We start from the raw sequence: 25,401 nt of genomic DNA on the forward strand, positions 1-25,401 counted from the left end.
TTATGAGTGTGGGCCTGATTCCTAACAGCAGAGTAGAAGTGGTGTCATTTCCTGTGGTTATGTGGTTGTTGTTATTTCTTTATGGCTCAGTACTGAATCCTTTTCTGTCAAAAAAAAAACCCCAAATGTGGCATTTAAACTCATTGAAAAAATATGATCCTTCTTATCTTGTGGGGATCCACCAGACACAGGCCTGTGATCCATTTTGGGTTTAAGATTGCAAATTTGGCTGACTGGTAAAATGTCTTAGCTTCCACTGTGGGAAGCCAATTAAAGAAAATACATTTTTCAAGGGTTATACTACAAAATATGAAACACGTGTTTATGGTCATAGACACAAAACACATTATGGTTATACCCCTCATAACACAGAGAGCCTTAGGTTAGACTGTTAAGATACTAAGGCAGCCAACCATGCCAAGACACTGCTATAACACATAAAAACCCATGTAGGGGGATTACACACACAAACGCCTACACATAATAGGCACGATGCCTAAAAAACAGATTGCGTGTACAGTACATACACATCCCTCTCTCTCTCTCTAGCTCTTTTTCTTCTCTCCCTCTTCTCTTCTGTAATACTGAATGCTGTAATCAAGGCTAATGGGACTCAGCTGTTGGCCGGTCTAATTACCTGGAATGCAGACGGATGATCTGGGAGACAGGCCTACACAGAAACACACAGACACACATACACCACATATAGTCAAAAGTCTCCATAGACACACATTTTTCTTCCATGCACCTGCCACTCAAATAAAAGTGTGTGTGTGTGTTTGTAGTATGAGTCAGCATGTGCTTGTTTGTGTGTGGCATGTGTTTGCGTGTGTTAAAGGAATAAGCTGAAAGTGATTGTGTGCACATGAATGCATGCATTTGTTAAAGGTCAGTAAAAGCTCAGGCAAAAATTTCCATTTCTCCTCCAAGTCAGGAATTCCCAGGGAGCCGCCTGGCAGAGAAAAGCCTGTTGTTAAATTTACACAAAAACCTCTCTGGTCTTTATTTCTATGTTTTTTATTAACTGAGTCATTCCAGTTGTTTTCAACCTGGGTCACACTTTCCCACCACTTTCACTAAAATTCTCAGTCATTTGACAAAGACTTAACCTCCTTAAGAAGGTGAGATGGATGGAGATTAAAGCAATCGATCAGGGCCGAAACAAAAGTGAAATAACCTTGAATGGAAATTCAGAATTGTTTATTTTAAGAGGTGTTTTTCAAACGTTTTCAATGGCAAAGCTATGATAAAGCAGCATGCCAAGTGCTCGAAAATTTTTATATACAGGGATGAACAGCTTGTACCTTTTAGAGTTCAGATGGGGCTGACTGAAATGATGTCCAGAATGTAAAACAGTCAACAGCAACATAGAGTCATAGAGTTCCTGGCTCTCAAGACATTAAAAGTACACCCCATCCACAGATCCAATTTGCATATTAAAGAACAATAGAAAAAAAATGTTAAGAAGACTTGAATGTTCATCAAAAGAGAAGGATTTTGTAGCAAATCTCCTGTATGTATGATAAATGTGTCTCAGCGTCATTTGAGGCCTTGTCAGCCTGATGTCGTAGTGTCTGCCTGAGGAGAGAGCAGGCTTCAGGGAAATCCTCGCTCTAAATGATTAATGGAGTCTGGAACCAAGGAGGGGAGTTGTCTCTGACTCTGCAGGTACACACCCTATTGACGCCTTTGAGAGAGTTAGGTTTGTGTGTGTGTGTGTGTGTGTGTGTGTGTGTGTGTGTGGGGAGGGGGGGGGGGGGGGGGGGGGGGTGTCTAGGAGAGAGAGAGAGAGAGTTTGCATTTGATGCAGTATCATCACAGTGAACACTGTTCTGGTTCATGGCAGTTCAGAGGGATTCACTAATGATGACAGCTACACACACATACAAACATACATAGAAACATAAACACCAATAAAAAAAAAGTCACACAGGGTTGAGATGATCAAGGCAGGTGTGATGGAGGATGAAGGGATGTATGAATGGGAATAAAAGAGATAAGAAAAGATTAAATGTATATTAAATATCAAATGTATCTCTAATACAGTTGTACATACTATTCTAAATTAAAGCCCATTTTATGCAATAATAAAAATTCTAGTGATACCACTATTTTTTAACCAATTTTCTATGGATCTGTAAAATCCTTCACAATAAACAGAATACAACAAATAAAAACAATAATAAACAACAAGATAACACATGATAGTAAAAGGGAGGTTATGAAAAGGAAACAAATAAAGGTTGAACAGGGGTATTTCAAAAGGGGCCTGACTGGACTGCCTTTATGTGAAGGTAAGTTTTAAGATTTGTCTAAAAGGTGATACTGATTTTGCCAGCCTGAGTTGCTCAGGAAGAGAGTTCCACCTTTGGTAATAAGAGTAGTAGGATCGATTAAGCAGTTTGCAGCAGCAGTTTGCAGAAGTTTGACCCTGTAGTTCCTTAAATGTCAACCAAAATGTAAAACAGGTTTTAACACTTATTGGCAGTCAGAAAAGAGACGTAAGAGCCAGTACAATTTGTTCTTGTTTCTTAAGTTATTAAGAGCCAAACAGCAGTACTGCAAACAAAAATACAAACAAAATAAGATAAAAGCATGGACGACTTTTGCAAGAAATATGGTTGATTTGGCTGTTATTGAAGTAAAGAAGACTGCATCCCTCTAGCCACTTGCTTGTTACAAGAAAGGTTAAAGTAAAATAATATACTGAAAATTGTAGATAAAAAAAAAAAAACAGACTGTGCCTTTCATTAACTGATTGACCAGGGTAAAGTGGTATATCATCTGCATAGAAACATAAAATTGATCATATGTCTTTTATGAGGCACAACAGAAGAATAGAAGGGGAAAATAAAAAAAGACCAAAAATTGATTCCTGGGGAAACCCATATGTAGGAGGTCAGAGCTGGAAGAAGCCTCTACAATCACTAAGGTTGTGTGTCCAAATAATATTTTCTTCTGAGCACAAGCTTTTTCCATTTGTTCCAAATAAGAAGAGAGTGCAGCGGCATGCAGCCACCTAGAGAAAAGGTGCTGCATCCAGTGTATTTTTTCAGAGCACTCTGCCTATTTTAGTGTGGCTGCTTACAAATAACAATAAAAAGCAAAGGGGCGATGCTAGTCTATCATAAAACAGCGGTGGTGATACGGTGTCAAGACACTGTTGTCATAGAAACAAAACCCAAAAAACAACAGTTTTTGATGAAACGCTCCCCATTGCCCTGCCAGCGCTTTTCTGCCAGAGGAAAAACTCTATATGGGCATCCAACCTAAAGGTAAGCTTCTCTAAACAAGGTAGCATGAAATTACTCATGAGCCTTGAAGAGTCGTTAATGCCAACAACTTTTTAGGCAATAATTTAGGGTTAGGGTTAGGGCTTCTGATTGATAACCCTTTGATTATCCCAATCAAATTAGGCTAAAATGAATACAGAAATTCATTGCCAAAATCAGTTTTAAGTAATAAAAGAATAATAACCTGAAAGTTTAGGCGCTAGATTCCATTACTGTTATTATTAATCATGGATATTATTATTGATAAAGCTAAATTCTAAACTAAAATAGGTACTACCGATGTTTCTCACATTTCTGGCTCTCTTTTGTTATCTGCTGCTGCACAATCTAAATCTCTGATAAACATATGTTGTTGTTGTTTTGAGTCGATGTCAACATAGTGTATATCTGATACAGCAACAATAACTGATTTAGGTTGTCTGAGTTGAATCAGTTTTAAGTCACTGCAGCCTCTTGCTAAAGGCAGCTTTTTGCACAGCAGTGGCATTTCTGCTTTATTGGACAGTGTCCTGTAGAGAGTGTCAGGAAATGTGGGAAGGGAGAGAAGATGAGAAATGGTAAGCTGGTCAAGAGCAAGACTCAAACCTTATAGTCCTGGTTGCATGGTCTACACTGTGACGCTGCACTACATACTCTAACAGATTAAAAGCAAGTTCAGCTGTGCTCCTGAAGTGACTCACATACAGTACTACCTCTTTCATTCCCCTCTCTTATCCTTTCACTGAACTGCTCCTTGATTGTCTGTCTGTATCAGAGCATTTCATTAAAAGAATGCAATAAACCAGAAGGCCTGCTGGATTGCTGGATTATCATTGAGGAAGCACTTTCTCGGATAAGGAAAGAGAAAATTAATAAAGAAAGTTTTTAGACAAACTTATTGAATGATTTTTTTGTTTCTGGCTTCTCTTTTCCCCTACTAATGGAATGTGACTTGTCCTCAAACAAATCATTGAAAAATGAAGTTAAGAGCCACAGCTAGAGAGAAAACAAATTAAAAGGAAACTACAAAATTAAAAAAGTTCTCGAAAAGTGCAGGGGAGGAGTAGGTCTGTGCTCTCGGCACTGCAGTGATTAAAACATAAAGCACTGGCTCAGACACAAGAATCACATCGGCTCAGAGGAAAGAAAGGGGTGAAGTCGATTCTGACCAAAGTTGGAGTTTTTTTTTTTTTCCATTGTGTCATGTTACATACTCTACATGCATGCCAAGATGAATTGGAAAAGTACAGCCAAAGAAAAGTAGATTCAAATTGCATGCAGCATATTGGTGATTACTGCAGAAAACCCACCATTGATCTATTGTATCCTGCATTTGAACATTTATGGATTTTCAAAACAATATCTCTTGAGGGTAAACAAAGATAAGCCAGTGTTAGATTGTAAATAAGGGGCTTTAAGGCAATGGCTACAGCCTTATTCTCACCTTAATTGCACTGCAGTAAAAGGCTAAAAATGACTCTGTCATGTCATCCAAGGACATATAACACTTGCAGCACTTATAAAAGTTACACAAGCTGGTTGACTTGCTGTATAACAGAGAGTTAAGCTGCCCGTGTCCACCCACACCTTCTGCTGGCCTCGGCTATAAAGTCCTGGAGGAAAGGCATACTGGTTTACACTTCAATAAAAGACCTTTTTCATCAACTCTGCTGTTCTCTCCGCATCTGTCATGCTGCAATCCAACAATCAAGGTCAAATATGTGTTTGTGTGTGTGTGTGTGTGTGTGTGTGTGCTCTAAGATGGCAAATATCACCTGAGTCAAATCAAAATAAAGGCAACAAAAATAGCTCAAGTTTAAATTTCCACCACAATTCTGAATAGTTATTTTTCATGTCTGATTTAATCCTAGTGAATTAGGTGAAATATATGCGATTTGGATCTTACTTCACAAAAACCACCACTAATACATGGAAAAGATTCACTGTCAGTAATTCACACCAGGACTGGTAATTTTTCTATGCTAGGCCGCTGAGCAGCAGCAGGATTTGGGGGTTAAATTTGCCCGAGGACACTGACCTGTGGTTGTTGAAAAGCAAAGTGTAAGTTGTTTTCCCTCCAGACATTTTCCATGTGACTCTGGGGCTCCAAACTAGAGATCTTAAGACTCAAACGTGCGGCTCTCATTTCTTATTCAATCATCCGAAGTGGCTATTACACTTTTATTCACCTTTAACACCATTGTTGAATTACTGTTACTGTGTCTTCATCATTTTAAACACATCCTCTTACAGGGATTTGTTGGATTTAACAATGTATTGATTTAACAACAAGAACTTCATGTATACTTGGCTGATTTTCACACAGTGTAATATGAGTGACTGAGCAGCCAAGTCGGGGTTAGTGGATTCTCTGCCTCCAGTACAAAGACACGCACGCACGCACGCGCACACACACACACACACACACACACACACATATGTGTGTGTGTACACGTGTGCATGTTGTGTGTTTTGCGCTTCCACCTGATACTATTTCATCCTGATCAATGCCTTTGTCCTACAGATCCAAAGCTCGAAAGCCATGGCCTGTTGCCATGGTTATCTCTATTTAAAACCGGAGGGATTAACCTCCAGGGGGATAGCTTGGGAGAGAGAGAAAAGGAGACAGAGCGAGAAATGAGAGAGAGGACCAAAACAAGAGGGAAAAGGGGAGAGACAAACAACTATGGGTAAGAGTAACACAATGATAGAACTAGATAAAGTCAAAACAACAATAATATAGGAAAAGAGATATACATAGATATATAGAAAACACAGACATAGAGACACAGAGGAAAGAGGAATGATAGTATACGGAGGGACATGGAGGGACAAATTAATGTAATGACTGGGGAGGTGGACAGGTTGCTATGTCCTTGTTGTGCACTGTCTTGTGTATCAACACAATCACTCAACATACAACCACAGTACTTCAGCTTTTTATAAGACTCGGTCAAAACCTAGTATCTGGCTGGACAGCCTATGGTCAACATCAGAAAGGTAGGATGTAGTTATGGGCACCCCTGTAAACAACAACGGAAAGTAGCTACAGCCATGGTAAAACGCAGAAGACGTAATATGTTCATTAGCATCTTCATGACGTCATTGTGTCATATTTGCATTCTGCCTGTCAGTGGGTTTCAGCCCTTATCTCCTGCCCTCTGTGCTCACATATACTGCAATTTAATACAGACAAAATACCAGTAAAGCTGTTCTCATTTACCTGATTTTCTGTTTCTGTTGTCAGACAACAGAACAAGTAGTGACTGAAACACGGCCCATCAAGACTACATGTTGACCAGAGGTCACTTCTAAGTCATTTCCAAGCTGCTTGAAAGAGCAGCTGCCGATGAGAAAACTCCCAACACTCAACCAACCAACCAATGGTGTAACTTCATCACTCAGTCAGTCAGCGTTAGACATTTGCGTTCATAGGGCTGGCCCTGCTATTGCGGTCCAGCCAAAATTACAGCCAAACAGTTATGTGACTGACTTTATTTACCTTAACTATGTTGCCAACTTTATTCCCTTCTTAAATTCTAGTTTTGTTTGGCTCGGCTTGGTTTGCTTTGGCCGTGCAGACCACACCACTGGCATATATTTAAAAACTAAATATTGGGATTCTCTTATTGAGCTGTTGCTTTTTCAACGGCTGTCTTTATGCTTTGTTATGGAAAACAACAAAACATAGCCACTGCCATCACCACTCTCTGCACAAACAGTTCAGCAAACGATCCTCTTTCCCAAACACAAGTGTGTGAGTTTGACCCTGAGCCCTCTGGTTGGAAAACAGACTCTGTGCTACAGACAATGCATTCAAAGCAACACGTCGCAACATGTAGCTGAATTAATTTAATATTCTGGCAGAAAATAAAAGCATGTAAACTGTACCAGTTTTGCATCAGAAGGTGGCTTTTTGAAGATACAAGTGCTTTGCAGTGCGCAGACTCTCTGAAGATGTGCTTGTGGTGTGTGTTGCTGTGGTGCTCAGATGAGAGAGAGGAGATTTTCTCGCCGTCTTTAGATGTCGGGACGAGGGCACAGTGGGGCCAGCTGACAGCTTGGCGGACCAAGGTTATTTACTTTTAGAAAGGGAAAACCAGCCTGAGTCAGCAAATACTAAAGGGCAGCCACACACACACACACACTCATGCAAAGATACATGCACAGACATGGGCATCTATCTACGCGCACAACACTCTCACGGACTCCACACACACAGTACTTGAACACACACATACATACACACATGCACACCGCCAAGAGGTTAAATAGACTCATCGCTGGAACACCACTGAGAAAACAGCAGTCTAATTACCATCATATCCTCCACCAAGGACACCTCATGACAGCACACTTACACTCACATTCAACTATTCATTTTACCTGCACAAACCACATCCTCCCCTCTTACAAAGCCATTAGGCTCTAACAAGGGTTCTTAAACCCTTCCAGCCCAAACTGAACAGGTTTAGTGTCCTCCTGAGACAGAGCCTCGTTAAAGTTTCATCATACGAGCACCCACCGCAAAACTGGCATGTGTCGTATTTTGGTTCCCAGCAGTGCCATAACCCCAAATTGTACTTGTACAGGATCTGATAACCAAGAACCCACCACTAACAAGTCGACCAATTAATAACGACCTTATCGCTAACACACACAGCGCACACTCATTCATACATTCATACACAGGCACCCTCACAGACACATGAAGAGGACAGAAGCAGCAATTACATATGATTTATTAAAATAGCATGCATAGGAGCACAGACCCAAGCGCCTCTATACTTAACATTCATGGGAGCAGCCAGGAATTTTTATCCACTTGCAGGACCATGGCTGCTAATGTCCAATTTGCCCTCTCTAGCCAGTGTGAATGTTCTTTAAAAAACAGGACTGCCAGTGGATGTCAGCTGGATCTTCCAAGCTCTTTCCATCATCTCAGATTTTAATTTTTAGCTGCAACCTGTAGGTGAAACTGAGAAAGTATATACTGTATAGAAATGTTGCTATTTTCTAATGTGAAAAATGGTTTTATTTCATGATTATCATGACTGAAGATTTAATTCCCCTGATTTTTAGAGTGACTGTTGCTACAAGCCATTAACTCAAATTGGACCTAAAAGATGTTCTGTACTTTAGTTAAAGATGCTCATATTGTTCAGGTGCCTTAAAATAAAACAAAATAGGTATATTTATTTATTAACTGGTGCTCTGTCTGGCTATACTTAAAGCATCAGTTCACCACATCGCAAAAAAGATATTTACCCCTAGTGATATCATGCTGTGAAGATGTTTTCAATTCTACCGTATATTCTTAGGGGATTTGAGACATCTGTCATGAAATATCGCTGCGACCCGCAATATTTGCAAGTGTTGGAGCTTCCTCTGCTCTGCAACCAACACTGAAAACAATGTCTGGGTTGTTCAGAATAATCCACTGTGCACAGTTTTCACTACACTTGGTTCTGTGGTAAATAGTGCACATTTTTACAATTTTTGTGAACTGAACTGTAAAATATTTTAACCTCACAAACCGTGGTTGTGTGTCAAAAGCGCCTTCCATATCTGTCTTACAGAATGTAACAGAGCTAAACATGCTGCTGAATTATGAAGCGCTGGTTTTGTCTTGATTTTTAAGCTTAGAACAGTTCACCTTTTTCTGCAGAGATGTACACACATGCATGCAAATCTTTCATCCAAGTAAATGTTACATGGACCAGCAGGAATTGAAGGTGTCTCACTCTACCGTCATCAAGATTTTCAGCCTGTTCCCATTTAGATCAACAAAGACGAGTGACCCTGAGGAACTCAGCAAAGAAACTTTTAAAGAGGATGAGCTGAAATCGGAGATGTGTGAGTGGAGGAAAATGAAAGAAAGAAAGAAAGACAAAAAGAAAGGAAGACAAGTGACGAGGTAGAGCAGACAGACGCAGCAAGAGAAAAAGCCTCATTGGTTTTCAGTGGGCATGTGCAGACTCAGACATTCTAAAAGGTTACAGCATTTGATTTGTGATATTTTACTCTGAAAGCTCTCTCTCTTTCTCTGTCTCTCTCTGTCTGGAGGAGCAGTTTGGCTACTGCTGTCCACAAAGTTTGATCGATAGCTGAATTATGCCATCGGATTGTGAATCTAGCCGACTCTGCTGTCTGCCCAATGACAAACAACAAATATGCCTGGCCACCAATAACAATGAGAGATGTGCGGGCTGAGCAGCCAATCAGAAAACAGACTTAATAGTGTCCCCATAAAATAAGGACATTTCAGTCAGCCTCTTCCTACCACCATTAATATACTTCATTCATATGTATTCCTCGGAGTGGATGGAGTAAGATTTTAAATGCAGCACCAGCCCTTTTCTTCCTCAAACCCTCCTTTTCTTCTTGCCTTTTATTTCCTTCCTGTACTACCTCCTTCTCCTTGATCACTCTGTATTCCTCCCTCTCAGAGTTCAGGCTGCCCACTCCATATTCACTCCATCTCTCTCTATCCTCTCTCGCTACAGTTCGGGCTTCCCACTCCCTCCCTCCATCAATCTCTCATATGCACCCTCCCTCGCTCCAGCAGCCCACTCAAAGGCTAATTCCACAGAGGGAGAGAATGTGAGGAGAGGCATTTTATAGAGTTTTCCAGTTATCTCTGTCCTTATAGAGCTGTTCTCAACACCAGCTCCATCAAACCAAGCACCACCCCCACTCTCCAGCTGCCTACTCTATTCCTCCTCTCTTCATGGCAACATTTCCCTCGCTCCTCTTTGTTTTCCATGCCGGGGTGATACTAAACCTGAAGGGTTTCATTCCTAAATGAGGCATTCACCAGTTGAAAAACACCTCACTCTGACAAAATGAGGCCTGATATAAGCTGGAGACTCATTATCTCGTTTTCTTCTAAAATAATAGCATTTTAAATGTTATTGTTGTAGCCAAAAGCTTTGTATTGTTGAAATATGAAACAATGAAGATGTAATGCTTTCATCCACTATCACACTGTGGGTGTGTTTCTGCACGTGTTAGGACCAGGTTCAGTTGAAATCTATGCTGTACTGCTGTTAGCAAGCACAGCGCTGACATCAGCCTGAGGGAGAAATCAAACAACACATTTTAACATTTTATCACATTACCACCACTTAGATATACTATGACCCTATGTAATGACATCATGATCCATATGCTGGTTTTCTGCTGTAATATTTATTCTATGGACTGGGACACAAATGAATAAAACTGTACCCAGAATTTCTAAGCACTTCTGAGTGAGTGTATAAGAGAAGGTTCATTAAAACACTTCACTGGTGATGGGGATCCTTCGTGTAGCTGTTACACTGTATGTGTTCATGAAGCACCATAAATGCCTCAACGTCTAAAAACAAGTTTCCAAAGCTTCTCTTTCTGATTCAAAAATTCAGTTTTGGAGCTCTTGGTACATTTTCCTTTAGAGCAGCCATCAAAACTTCACCACCACCCAATTTTCTTTTTTCTCTCTGTTTCTGCTGTCAGACATGATGCAGGGAGCTGCAGAAATCATAGCGTGTTAATCTCTGGTGCCCACAGAGATACAAGCTTACTATGAGTAATAAAGCTACAAATCTGTGATTTAAATTAACAACCAGGGAGCTTTTTTAGATAAAAAAAAACTTCCCTTCTGCTAATCTCTGTGATCAGATTTTAGGAATCCTACAATAACAAACTCATGAAGGCATTTGCACATATTTTCCCACACAGCAGGTTTTAGGTAGGCCCTTTCTAAGAAACTCCTCTGTGTTCTTAGTTAAGTCTCTCCGTGCGACTACCATTTATTTGTCTGTGAACCTCTTTTAGTTCTGGCAAACTTCATCTCAGGAAAGGCACGACTCCTCGTTTCAAGTGCTAAAGTGATCATTTTTAATGAAAACATTGCATAAAGTATTTATGAGTCGGGACCCTTTGGATGGATGGTTCTTGGCTGCGTATCACTTAAGCTACAGTATGCCGCCCCAGGCTGGATACACACAACAAGGTCTTTCAAACATCAAGCTGATATCCTGGAAAATAGCAGACCACAGACAGAGTGAGAAAAACTACTGTATAATAAACACAGATGGAATTTTCACCTTGCACTTGTGAATATATGTAGGAAGGCTAAATTGTAAATGAACTGTTGAAAAAAAAAAAAAATTATATATATATATATATATATATATATATATATATATATATATATATATATATATATATATATATATATATATATATATCTTGTTACATTTGTTGTGGCATGGCTTTCAGGCAGGGCACTAGGAACTACACAAAATTACTCATGGTGGCATATAACACTGATAGAGGCATTTGGAGAAAGCAGTCCAAAAAGGCTTGTTGGGTAATGTGTTGGTGTTTCCTGTTGTCCTTTCTGAAACTGTTATTTGCAAGAAACAGAAGTTGAATCTGATTATTTTGTGTTATGTTGTTGTTGTTATAAAAAAAATAAAATAGAGTCATAGCCAACTGGTAGCTGAAAAATCATTAGATAAATGTTGTGTTTGTACTCTGTGTTTTTATCAAACAAGTACTTTCAGCCATTTATTTAGCTAAGATTTTGAACTGTGGTCACAATATTGCATCACTGATTGCGGTGCACTTGCAATCCCTTTTGATGGTATAATACACAAGTTAATGCACCAAAATAAAGAAACTGTTAAGTGTCACAAGAAATTATTATGATTACTCTTATGATGAGAAATATTTTCTCATCAGTAATGCCACAGAGGCACATTAATCACTCAAACACCCATATTCATCTTCATTTTCTTCTCCATCCCTCTGCCTTTCACACTCTCTTCCTCCCATCCCGTCCATCTCTTCCTTTGCTTTTCTCACTTATCCACTTAACTCCTCCATCTCTCTCCCGACCATCTCCCTCCACACACACTAACGCAAGAAGACGCACACACACGCACACATACACACAACCCAGGGCTGGTAATGCAGGGTTAATAAGATTGGAGAGCAGCTGATGGTTGTGCACATTCAGGCCAGATTACATTTAATTCGATTGGGTTTCACTCACTAGCCTCCCTCCCACTCCTCTCTCCTCTCTCCCTTTCTTTCCTCCTTCTCTTCATTGTGCTCTTCTTGCTTTTGTTGGACCAGAGGTGGTCCGGCCTTACAAAAACACACAAGTTCACACAGAAGGGGTACAACGTGCATGCACACAAATAAATTCAGCTTTCATTTTGAAAGCTGCTACGAATACACATGCACACACACGTCCTTGGCCACTCCGCTCTCCTCCACCTTTAAACTGAAACTGAAACAGACACAAGGTCCGAGATCTTGGGGAGGATAAGAACATTATAATTAATCAAATGTCTAGTCCAAAATAGATTCTTTTACGATACAAAAAAAATATGTGCATGCTGGATTACTGTAAAATAATGTTGCAGAAAGGACTCCTTGTTGGCCCCAGCTGTTGGAAATCATAAGAAATTGTCTATGGCAGGACAGCTGGACGACATACAGTATCTGGTAGTTTCATCTGACATTGTATCTGGTGGGACTGGTGGGACAACACATCATACTGAACTCGCTGTCATGACCCAACTTTTGCTTTGTGACATGGAGCATTATCATGCTGGAAGTAGCCATCAGAAGACCGAAACTGTTGCCATAAAGGGAAGTGCACGGTCAGCAAGAATATTCAGACAGGCTGTGGAATTCAAATGGTGATTGATTGGTATTAAAAGGCAGAGAGTCAGCCAAAAATCACTCCCCACAACATTACACCACCACCACCAGCAGCCTGGGCTGTTAACACAACGCAGGTTGAGTCTGAGGATTCATCCTGTTGATGTCTAAATTCTGACCCTACCATCTTTGTGCCTCAGTAGAAATCCAGATTCATTAGATAAGCCCTCTGAATGCTACGTGTTTCCAGTGTTCAACAGTCCAGTTTTGGTGAGTCTGTGCCCACTTCAGCCTCAGACTCTGTTCTTGGCTGACAGGAGTGAAACCTGACCTGGTTGTCGCCCATCCACCTCAAGGTTCAATGTGTTGTGTATTCGAAGATGCTTTTCCTTTTCAACACAGTTGTACACAGTGGTTACTGTACAGTTACTGTAGTCTTTCTACCATGTGCAACTAGTCAGAGGAGACTGGACAGACTAGTTGCACATGGTAGTCTTTCTACCATGTGCAACTAGTCTGTCCAGTCTCCCCTTACCTCTCTCACACCATTCCGAGTAAACTCCAGAGATTATTCAGACCACATTTTTTTCTCCATTCTGATGTTTGATTAAGTGAAGCTTCTGACCTGTATCTGCATTATTTTATGCACTGCACTGCTGCCACATGATTGGCTGACTGGATAGTTGCATGAATGAGCAGGTGTTTCTGGTGAAGTGCTTGGTGAGTGCAAATCCGCAGTGTTTGTTTTGAATAGGGTCATTCTTGACTTGAGCACCCCCTACTTTTCTCCATGACTATGTACGTTACTCCTGGCTGTGATTTAAATTACAGGGTAACATACAGACTTGCTGAGGTTTGCCATCATCACATGTGGACGCATGAAGGAGAGACAGCTAACTCTAGCCTGAAGTTCTCCTTCTCTCCTATAATGTGATTTGAGACTGATCATTTCACATTTCAAAACAGACCATAAAGCAGCACTACTACAGTAGGTAAGAAGGAAACAAACACATTTGAACTATTGGGGTGAAAGATGAGGAAAAGGAAAAACCGAGGTGAAGAAAGAAGGTGACACAGTTTCAGGAAAGGAAAAGACGAGAGTGACAGACGAGTGGGGTGAGAACGAGAGCAACGCTCGCGTCTTCCTGTCTGTGTGTTTTTGTCTCCGCTCATCTTTTTTTATGTCTCCGCCTGCTCTGTTGTCCTCCTCTTCCCATCACTAACCTCAGCTGTCAAGATCCACACGCAATATATATACTGGCATATACAGGCAGAGCACACACATATGCACACAGGGGAGGAAGCTAGCACACACTGGATACATCAGTAAACCCAGGCAAGAGAAGATCAGGCATCTGGCTTTTATCAGACACACACGCAAGACGAAAGAAAGAAAGAAAGAAAGAAAGAAAGAAAGACAGAAAGAAAGAAAGAAAGAACATAATCGGACTAATCGAAGGGTTTGTTCAGGGCTGATAAATGACAGTCACGCAATGATGTTCACTTTATGTGTGTGTGTGTGTCCTTTCATCACACCAAGCCTTCCTCTCTCAACCCACACAGACCCCCCTCTCCCTCTCTCCCGCTCCCTCTCTCCCTCTCTCTCTCTGTCCTTACTCAACCCTGTAACTAATGACTCTGGAGGAGGCAATGACACACACACACATACAGACTCAAACACATACAGCGTGGGGAGGGGGTGATAAAAAAGTACAGGAGAGAGGATGAGGAGGGAAGGTTGTGGAGAGGGGGTCAGATGAAAAGAAGAGAAGAGAAGAGAAGAAAAAAGAGAGTGGGGGGGTAAAAAGAAAAAAGAGACAGAGAAAGGGAGAGAAAGGCAGGAGGTGCCAAGGACAAAGTGGAGGAGAGAAGAAGAAAGGGAGAGAAGGGAGGGAGGTGTGAAGTGTCACTGCCAGTGGTACCATCTCTCTAATTAGCATAGTGACCTTGGTCCTCTGTAACTGTTATTGTACACACAAACGCACACTCACTGCTCATAAGCAGAGTGTGTGTTTTGTGTTTGCATAGTAAAAAAGTGCCCGATATGAATTTTAATACACAATATTTTTTCTTGCGCTAAATACTTACTTAGGAAGGTCAGTCTTTTGTAATGACAAGATTTCACAGACATTTCACACATACGTCTATGCACATACACACTACACACACACACACACACACAAACACACATCTGTTTTTTTGGCAAGTGCAGCAGTTTGTGTCAATGCAGGCTTCACGGACACAAGGAGAACCATAGAAAATAGAAAACAAAGAAAAGGACACACACTCCCTCACCACTTACCTGTGCAAAGTAAATTACACAGGCTGTGCTCTGTGACTCAACAATTAACAAAAGCTTAAGTAGAAATATTTAAAATACAGTTTTACTACAAGTAAAACAAGAGATATCATTAAAAGCTTCTACCGTCTTCGATGCAACACAGTGTTTGAGTGTAAGGATGACTTAAAGTATTAAATGTGGATTCAACAGACAGATACGAGGAGAGAAAGTTAGAATGAGCCTGGGAGAAAAGAAAAACTAACGGAGAGAGCAGGCGAGAGAGAGAGAGGGGGAGTACAGCTGTAGCAGTAATCATCTTTCAGGTCAACAGTAATTACCAAGAAGACTGAAGGAAGAGAGTGTAGTACACGCAGTGTCTTCTCTCCTCACATCTTGGCTCACTGTATTTTCTCCGTGTCTCGTTTACTTCTGCAACCAAAACATGCACCTATCACAAAGTGGATGTCGGTGCAGGCTGCAGGGTTTAATGGATAAAGGTTTCTCACAGTGAGTACAATTATATACACAGCAACTGTCTAATCTTGCTTCAGTTGTGCTCCAATTAATTCATAGGTAATGTCAGGAAGTTACTCTAATTATGGTAAACTTTGAGGTTGAATTTTCAGACTTCTTACACTGTGAGACACACAGTTGCTTAATACTCTCCTGCTTGGTATTTTAAGCTAATTTAAACTTCTTGCCCTGAGTTTATCCTCTCAGGCAGGACATGCCACCCACGTCCCTCACTTGATGTGCAAAACAGTCATGTATAGAACTTACGTTTCTATTGAAATGGAGTTTTAATGACTGTGTTAACACGCTCTCTAACCTTTCACACTGACTACAGAAATGTTTTTCACACCCATTTTTCACTGTAATCCAACACATCTTTTAAATGAGAGCTTATCTGAAAGCATTGTTGAAACTGTCTCTGGTGCTCTCCCTGTTATTCAATTTATTATTTTGTCAATAAAGTTAAGGATTTAGTATCTCCTGTCAAAAGCTCTACAGCATCAGATATGCAACTCCACAGTGTCTTGTGGTTTTGTATTTATCTACTTCATACAAAAGAACAAAAGTTTAAAAAGAGACAACAACAAGACTACTGTCTAATAATTGTATATATTTTTCTGTAGTGGACCCATTTAACTTGTTTGTGGGCTTCCAGGCAACCAACATTAACTTTCTACAGAAATTAAGCTGTAGGACATACATATGTTTACCTTCATATTTTATACAGTATGTGATACAAATATAATATAATATATAAGTTATTTGTGTTGTAGCACTTTGATCGAGGTATGGCTAAGAAAAATGTTTTAAAAGCAACACCTTTAACCAGCATCATGACACATTATCCCACTCTGCATATTAATTAAATCCTTTTTATATTACTACCAAGTCTACTTAATTTAACTTACTAATGGTTCCCATGTTTCTGTACCATGTTTTTGGATATTTAGAGTTAAGCACATTGCATGCTTGGCTGAATATATCTTTAAAGATTAGATCCCATGGAGAACTTAACAGTGTCTGGCCCAGCGTTTCAGTCCACCACAGGCTTGGTAGTGAAGTTGAATGTCAGATCAGTATAGCATTATACAAGGCTTTCTCCAAACCTCCGCTCATTTAAAAATAATCAATGTTCACCTTTCTTATACGTCTCCTCTCTCTTTCACAAAAGCTAATCTCCTCTTTCTTCCCTCTCTACTGCCACCTCCCTTCTCTCTTTGGTGGTAAAGCTTTCAACTCTCTAACAGATAAGAACTAAGAACAAAGGTTTCTGTCCCAGCTAACCTACAAAACATCAGTGTACTCTGAGAAAGACGTAAGAACTAGCATGACATGAGTTTTCACTTTGACAAATTTGTCTCAGTCAGTCTAATTGGTACTGAATGCATTAGAACCAAGATTTTGTCAAACCCCAATTAAGCTGCTCATCTTACAAAAAGTTAAAGGCTCGAACGGGAAATCCAACATCAGTGAAACTGACTTTCTCATTGCACCCTGATTCAGGAAAGTTAGCCAGGACATCGGCGGCTCTGTGTATAATTAGTTCATGAAACAGTGAGAGGTCTGTGTAATTTCATTTGGAATTGACTCCTTGCCCTCCTTTCCATCCCTCCGGAAAACTCCATCTCCAAGGAGTCGAGGGTTCTTCTCTCTTTAATAACAGCTAAACACATCAACACTGCTCTTCCAAATGCCCCCCCAAGCCGTTAGGAACAAAATAAGAGATGGAAGTCTAATGAAAAGAGGTTTAATAGAAGAGCAAGGCAAAGGTGGCTCAGAGGCTTGCTGCTGTTTAATTCAATGGGATGCTCCTGGTGCCTGAAGATGGGCCCATTTTAATTGCACTCCTCTCTCATTTATAAAAGGAAGCATGCAGCAATACAGCCTTAACGAATCTGAAAGCAAGGCAGACTATTCAGTGTCTTTCTCTCACACGCATATAAGTATAATGTGATTGTGCTGGTTAAGCCCACGTGTTTTGCTGTCCACAACTGCCAGCTACACACACACACACACACACACACATACTGCAGAGTAACACAGGTGTACAGGCGATTTGTTTCTACTGTATATTGATGTGATTCATGTTAATGATTATAGCCATCTGAAAAGAAAACAGAGAACAAATACAAGAGGAACACACAAAAACTAGGGAAATAAAAACTAAAAAAGAAAAAAGAAGCTCAGCTCAGCTGTCCAAACCACCTGGTCCATCCTTTCTCCCATCTTTTCAAGGCTTTGATCAATAACTTCATCATGACCATAATCATTAATCAATAACTCTATATGGGCTCAATCAATAATCTCATCATTGACTTAATCAAAGCTGCAGCTATCAGTCTCACATCAGTCAGTGTAACAGGATAACTGATACACAATGAATCCAGTTATTATCAGCATCACACAGTTGTTGTCACTAATATTATTATGGCCGCAAATAACACCGACCATCGTCACCGCCAACGCCATCAGCTTAACTCCAGGGGTTTACAGACAATGACTGAGTCTGCCTGGGGTATACAGCACTGCAAGAAAGGAGCCAAACACCTCGATAAAAAGCAAAAGCAGAGCAGACCAAAGAGTGAAGCTTACCTTCGCCATCTGTGCCTGGACTCCACTGGCTTTGAGTGAGGCCACAGCCTTCTGGGCTGCTGCAGGGCTGTCAAAGTCCACAAAGCCATAGCCTGTAAACACAGACAACAGCGGTAACAGAGGTGAGGAGGAGCAGGGTGTGGAGAAAGGATAAAAAGATAAACAATAAAAGGAATATCAGTTAATGTTTGGTCTTGATATTAATGAGCAAAAGCAATCAGTAGGGATGTGCCATCTAAGTCACCTCACGATTCGATTCGATTACGATTCACAGTACTATGATTCGATGATTCACCGATTATCGATGCATCTCGATTAATCTTTTTTTTCCACACATAGAATGTTTCTTTTCTCACTCTGTAGCTACTTGTAAAATAATGTATATTTTTAAAATATCCATTAATCCATCCATTTTAATGTAAATGACTAAAATGTCTAAAACTCCTGATAAAAGAAGAAAAAAAAATTAGCTTGCACATGTAGTTCTAAATGTCTGATTCATTTATTGATGTAGATTAAAAACAATAATAATAATAATACTAAAAAATATATATTGTGTGGCTGTACTGACATGATTCTGATTTGGTTATTTTATTATGAACATGTAAATTAAAAAAATATGTTAAAAAAGAAAAGAAAAAAATAGGGAAAGGAAATTGACAGTATTTCCACTTCTATTACAATTTGATATCTTGATTTACATGTCCAGAAAGTAATCCTTTTAAATCTTACTGTATGTGCCTGTCAGCCAGATTGTTTCTCATATGGATTTTGGACACTATGTGGTCACTGCGCGTATTCTTACATTTCCAGTCAACGGAGTGTTGACAGAATATGCAACACTCGAGGCTAACCCCTCAGTACAGAGCCGAGCAGTTCGCGTCGAGTTTCGCAGTTTTTCACCAACGAAGACAAAGCCGTAGGTAGCCGCTTCGCCATGCTTGCATTGTTTTGAAGGGTGAGGGGCTTAGTCTGTGGAAGGGGCTTGTTGTGCCACCCAGATTTGCTTCCCTCCGTGCAGTTCTCCCTAGACACACGTTCCTCTTCCACATGAAAACAGCATTGCACTCAAATTATGTCAAATTCCGCGATATTCCGCGTTAAAAAGTAGATTCCGTTTTAATCGGCCAATTCCGCAATTCAGTGATCGCGGAAATAAAGGACCCTATAATATGTCCGGGGGGAGGGCACGCACAACTTTTTTTTCGTTCCGATCGCTGCACTTTCCTTCCGTTATTAAAATAATCGATTTTTGAACATTTATGAATCGATTCTGAATCGAAAAGTGTTGCGTCACGATTAATCGATGAATCGGGCACACCCCTAGCAATCAGTGTTTATTTCTGTCTGTTTTGTTTTCAACACTGTATTAATCAGAAAAAAAGTGTCAAAGTCAAGTCAGGTCATGTTTTTAATGAAAGATGCAAGTTCCTCCATTAAATGTGTTTTAGCACATAACATCAACAGAACTGGTGTGATAACAGTAACTCTTGCTTTTCTGTTTGTGAAAAGATCTTCTAATGGCACAAGTCTATGTCCATTACAGCTCTCTGCACTAGAATTATGACCATGCTTTGTAATGACTCCAATGTCTTTTAATGTACTTCATAATGGCACTGCTCCAACGCATTGTCTGTAGATGTACATGTATTCTTTACCATGTATATTGTGACTCAATGTTGAAAGAATCCTCAGTTTTACATGTGAAATCTACTGCTTTCCGATTGTCTGGCATTCAATACCATGTGAGCTCATTTGGTCCCTGTACTACACTAAATCTGTCATTACGCATGGTGCTCCTGTGGTAGTGCTCAATACTGTATGCCTCTGCACCAGTGACATCCTGAAAAATTCTCCACATTTAATGCAGCGATTAAAGTGATTCAGAGTCCAGTTTAAAGAAATAAAGACGCAAAGAGAATGAACCCCAGTCGATTTTATTGTGATACTGTAAGGTCTGCACCATTTTGTGTGTGTCCGTGTCCGTGTGTGTGTGTGTGGATGGTGTGTCTGTCAAATTGTTGATGCTCCAGGGATCTTTTTTTTTTGGTACAACAGGAATCACTCAAGGACTAAGGGTCCTAACACATGCATATCAATCTCTGCTTTCAGAAACACGCCCTGTTTTACTGGGTCATATGGGTGGGGCTGGAAAGAGTTGTAAAATAAGACAAAAAAAAAGCAAAAAAGACACAAAAACACAAGTACCTCTGCTGCATTCATCTGCATGTTAACACAATTAAATGATTTTCAAAAGCCTCACTCATCATAGTCCTAAATGTAAAGATGTTCAGAATGAGGGAATACACCCCACCGCCCTCTTCATTTCTAACATCTGTTCTTGTCTGTCTGTCTTTCCCAGGATTTGGAGCCACGCTCAGTTTTGCCGATAAGCAGATGATTTCTTTTTTTTTTATTGTTCAAAGGCAGCAAGCTGCTTTCACAGCGAGATCTGCACTGCACACACAAATATTTATACCGTTGCTAATGAGAAACCCATAATTTAGCCAAAATAGGGTAACACAAACACACACACAAGTTCTTACTATAGCTCATACACATATAACGTGCACATATTAGTGACTGCAACAAACACAGATCCACACAGATAAGCCCAGAAAACAGATTTACAAATGTATGCAAGCATGCACACATACACATGCACACCACATACACAAGCATTCACTTTTTTTTGCATTTAATCTATATTTATCTAATTAGGATCACAACAAAACAGCTGAACTAATTGTGAATGCACATACAGTATTCATCAGTAGCCTTGAAAGACACTCTCATTTTATTCCAGAAAAATTTGAAAAGTTCCATATCTCTCATATTTCACATTTCAACTAATCGCTGTTTGTTTAACCATAGGCTGTCCATGTAATTAGTGGGGAAATAAAACCCAAAACATGGCTCACAATGGATAATTCAGTCACCACTAGTCCAAAACAGTGGCCTTTTGTTTGATGGCAGCAGCATCAACATAATCAGTAGTGCACATGGTTGCTGAAATAGAGAACGGCTGCATTGATAAAGCTGGTGCTTTAAGGAGAGAAGAACATGTGGCTACATAAAAAATAATGAGCTGCATGAGTTGTCTGTGTACCAGCCACAGACAGCTCATGCAGTAAGTTACTATTGTCACAAAGCTTCATCATCAGAGATAAACATAATATTTCAGATCAGTAAAATTTCAGGTCACTGTTGAGATTTTTTTTCTCCAAACAATATTAATCATATGTACAACAGCTTAAAGCTCCTTGTACTTCATTTGTTAAGTAGTTTATTTAACCATTTCCATTTCCTCCTGTGTAATAATTAAGCATGAAATTCATTATGGATTATAATAGTTCTGGGTTATGAGGGCAGCAGGGGGTTCCGTAATACTGCAGGTCTACATAAAAATTTGAATGTTACTCATCATTAGTAGCATGTAGCCTCATGTAATAGCCAATTTTCAATTATGTGGATCCATCCAAGATGTAAAAGTTAAAGGTTTTGTCACAAACAAAATAACAAATTCCTGACAAATCAAATTTATAAAGCCAAAATTACGCTGGTGTTTTCAGTAATATCAAACACTGGAACAATTAAATCCCTGTGTAAAATTCTTATGAGCAGAATATCTGATGACCATAACATGATTTTGACATGGTTTTATCTAAATTAATCTTTTCATTTTTATTGTACATTTGAGTAGCAGCAAGTGGAATATTCATAACACACGTACACACATCAGGGAGACCACACTAAATGTGATGGTAACTTAAATGTATTATAGGAAATGCTCTTACCCACAGCTCTCAGGTATAACTGGCTGATTGGGCTAGATTACAATCAAACTAGAGGCTTAAGACTTTAATCTGCAGTGTAACCAGGAGCCACTTCTTGGAGCTGCTCTGTTTACAGTGATTTACAGATGAACTATGAAGGCTCATATCAAATGTGTCCTTAGTATTACTGTTCCAGAAAACTCAAACCACTTCTCATGAGGCTTGTACATACTTTCTAAATAAAATATTGAGTAGTTGTAAATGTTGACATGTATCTAGCTTTGTTCTGCACATTTTAGAGAGTACTATGTGTTTGCATGGGCTACAGGCACACGTCATATGTTATGCCAGACACCAGTCACCATTATATTAGGCATGAATGATGGGTATATTCTCCTCGACTAGTTTGGTTTGATAGGACATCAGCCTTGAAGAGAATGGGCCATTCGCTCTGACTCTATTTATCATTCAATGTGAGATCTGGGTATTCTGAAAATGTATTTGCCCCTCTCTTCGGGGAGGTCAGAGGTCAAGTATCAACGACAGAACACACCCCAGAAGCTGGTAGAGATTCATTGTTTTGCTCAAGGACACTTCAGCTGGGTGGCAGCTTGATGAGCCTTTGAGCAGGTGTCTGCCTTCCAAGCTGACGGACACTTTGCCAAATTACTACACCACGCTTCTGCCCAAGATGTAATTTGTACATTTTCATATAACTGATAACACTAAAAACTACCCTCTCTCTAATTCAGTGCAAACTCTCATCTCATGTGAATGTAAATGATAGCTCTTCTGGGCACGATGATAAGGATATGTCCAGAGAACGGAAGAATGAAAATAATATCTCTGAATTATATAATCCTCCTCATTTGTGCCCTGTCCCTCCCAGCTGTGGCCTTATGATGACACAGAGATGAAAATTCATCTTGCTCAGTCAAGCCTGGCAAATATTCCACTTGTGAATGAAAAAAAAAGAAAAAAAGAAAACATTTTATTACAAATCGCACACACACGTGAATACACACATGCAAATGGGCTCGCAGACACACGTGGAAACACAGATAAACATGGGCACTCTCTCTCTCTCTCTCTCTCTCTCTCTCTCTCTCTCTCTCTCTCACACACACACACACACACACACACACACACACACACACACACACACACACACTCACACACACACACACACACACACACATCCCAAGCTTCCATCTAATCTCCTGAGCCTCCAGAGTTCCTGGCCTTGGGCCATTAGAATGGGCTACAGAGTACAGAGGAACAGGAGAGAGATGGAGCAAAGGAGGAATGGGAGGGGGGACGTGAGTCTGGGGGAGAGTGAGAGACTGGCAGGCAGAGAAAGAGAGAAAGAGTAAGAGGGAGATGAGCAACAGGAGAGGGAGGTGGAGAACACGCAGGAGACATGGAGACAGTAAGAGGGAGGGTGCTTGTCTTTGGGAAATGGAAATCCTTTACAATCTAAAGTGGTTTCCTCTCCCTTCCTTCCTCCATCCTGTTCTGTGCCCTCTCCCTCCCCCAGAGCTCCCACACTGCTAACTAGAAAACTGTCAGTGTATTTAACATTGAGCCACTACCCTGCTACAAAGCCGAGGACTTTACAGAAATTCTGTAAATCTTTATAATATTTCAGATGACAAACCAAAAAGTTTGGCTTTCTTTGTTCACTGAAATGACAATTAATTAAACAGTAATTCTCAGGATAGTGTTTTTTAATGTATCCATACACCAAAAAATCACATATTTACATATTGCTCAGAGAGAAACGTCAACTTTTCAAGGACAAAGAAGCAAGGAAGCCTTGAAGACAGTGCATATTTTAATTCACTGAACAGGGCTTGAGAGGATTTTGAAAGCCCAGGAGTCATCAAATTTCAGAACACAACAAAATCATTTAGATAAAGTAAAAACATCACAGAAATGTGGACCGCAAGATTTTCACATGACAACAGCAGTATGCAAACTGATCAAACACCGTCCCTGTGGACCGCAAAGGAAGACGACTTTATTTATTTACCTGTCTCTTTGTCTAGCTCACTAACGCTCTCTACCTCCCTCTTTTTCCTCTCTGCAAAATCTTCCTGAAAAGAAGAGGCTGTCTGCTAAATCATCAGTTTCAAAGGGTCCCCTTCCTTTTCTGTCAGCCCCAGGTTATTTTTACCCCTCCCTCCTCCTCCCTGGGCCTCCTCCCATCCATCCCTCCCTTTCCAAGAGAACTCTCTGTGCCAATTTGTACTCTCTTAGTCACGCTAAGCACTTATCTTGTCCCCACTGAATGCCTCTGCAATCAAACCAACACTTATCCGGTTGTAAGGCATTCTAATGGCCGACTGATAATGAAACTCCTTCATTGTGAGTTAACAACTGGCTAAGAGATGTATGAAGTTTACATCACGAGCAGTGAAACTGTTGATGGGGGCCACATCGCCTCTGCTGCTACAGCTTCAGCTGCTGCATTCTGGGTATTCTGTGCATTAAACAATAAGCATAATTTTATAGCTGGATGAAAGGGTTTGCATTTTGAAACAGCCACTCTAATGTTGAGTATTCTTCAAGGCCTTGTCTGGAATTCAGTCAGCCACATCCGGTGGCAGGAATACCCTTACTATTCACATGCTAACACACACATATCAATGTTGTCAGACACATGCTTGCTTAAGGCTCAATGCTTTCACAAAGAAAAGGAGCAGATTGTTTGAAATGCTTTTCACCTGGATTTTATGCACTCATGCTACTGAAAGATGTGTCTGTCCTGCAAAACGACACTTCAGTTATTATGGTTAGAGAAAGGGTAGTAGCAATTTTGAGCAAACAAATAAAAGAAAAGACAATAACTGGGTAAACTATGGTGTGTTTGAGCTGCAAATGGCAATTTTAAGTAAATTTTCACAGATTTCTTTGTATCATTAATTGTTTTAAATTGGATTTTCACACATTTGCAAAAAACAACAACAAAAAAAAAAACAACAACCCATACCCATAATACCCACAGTGCTTATGGAAAATAATGAGCCCTACTCCTTGCACACTCTTACCTTGCTGGTTCCTGGTTTAGATATACCTTTTATGCACCCTTTTTTTCCCTTTAGGGTACATCCCCAAGGGCTACCTCTCTGACTCTTTTACCTTTTGTCCTTGTCCATCTTTGGCTAATCTGTAATCTGTATTTGACTCTACTTTTTTTGAACATGTGCGCACACATCCAGCAGCTCATTCTTACAACTCCACACCATCACAGGTGACTCCTCAAACTACAAATTCAAACCGTGTTAGCCCACAAAATGTGATTTAA

At 40.1% G+C, this 25,401-nt stretch overlaps 1 protein-coding gene across 8 annotated transcripts in view; it reads right to left on the reverse strand.

The window, feature by feature from the left end:
- Positions 1-25,401, reverse strand: part of LOC121185645 (RNA-binding motif, single-stranded-interacting protein 3-like) — a 160,128-nt gene that overhangs the window by 41,237 nt on the left and 93,490 nt on the right. For 6 of the 8 annotated variants that reach the window (XM_041043925.1, XM_041043919.1, XM_041043920.1 and 3 more), the window contains 2 exons: positions 18,319-18,410; positions 638-670 (listed from right to left, as the gene is read on the reverse strand). In XM_041043925.1, the coding sequence (XP_040899859.1) occupies positions 638-670; positions 18,319-18,410 (125 nt within the window). The remainder of the gene's footprint in view (positions 1-637; positions 671-18,318; positions 18,411-25,401) is intronic. The other 2 variants (XM_041043924.1, XM_041043923.1) reach the window with 1 other exon arrangement.

The sequence above is a fragment of the Toxotes jaculatrix genome, chromosome 8, assembly GCF_017976425.1.
Source record: "Toxotes jaculatrix isolate fToxJac2 chromosome 8, fToxJac2.pri, whole genome shotgun sequence".
In the NCBI taxonomy this organism is placed as follows: Eukaryota; Metazoa; Chordata; class Actinopteri; family Toxotidae; genus Toxotes; species Toxotes jaculatrix.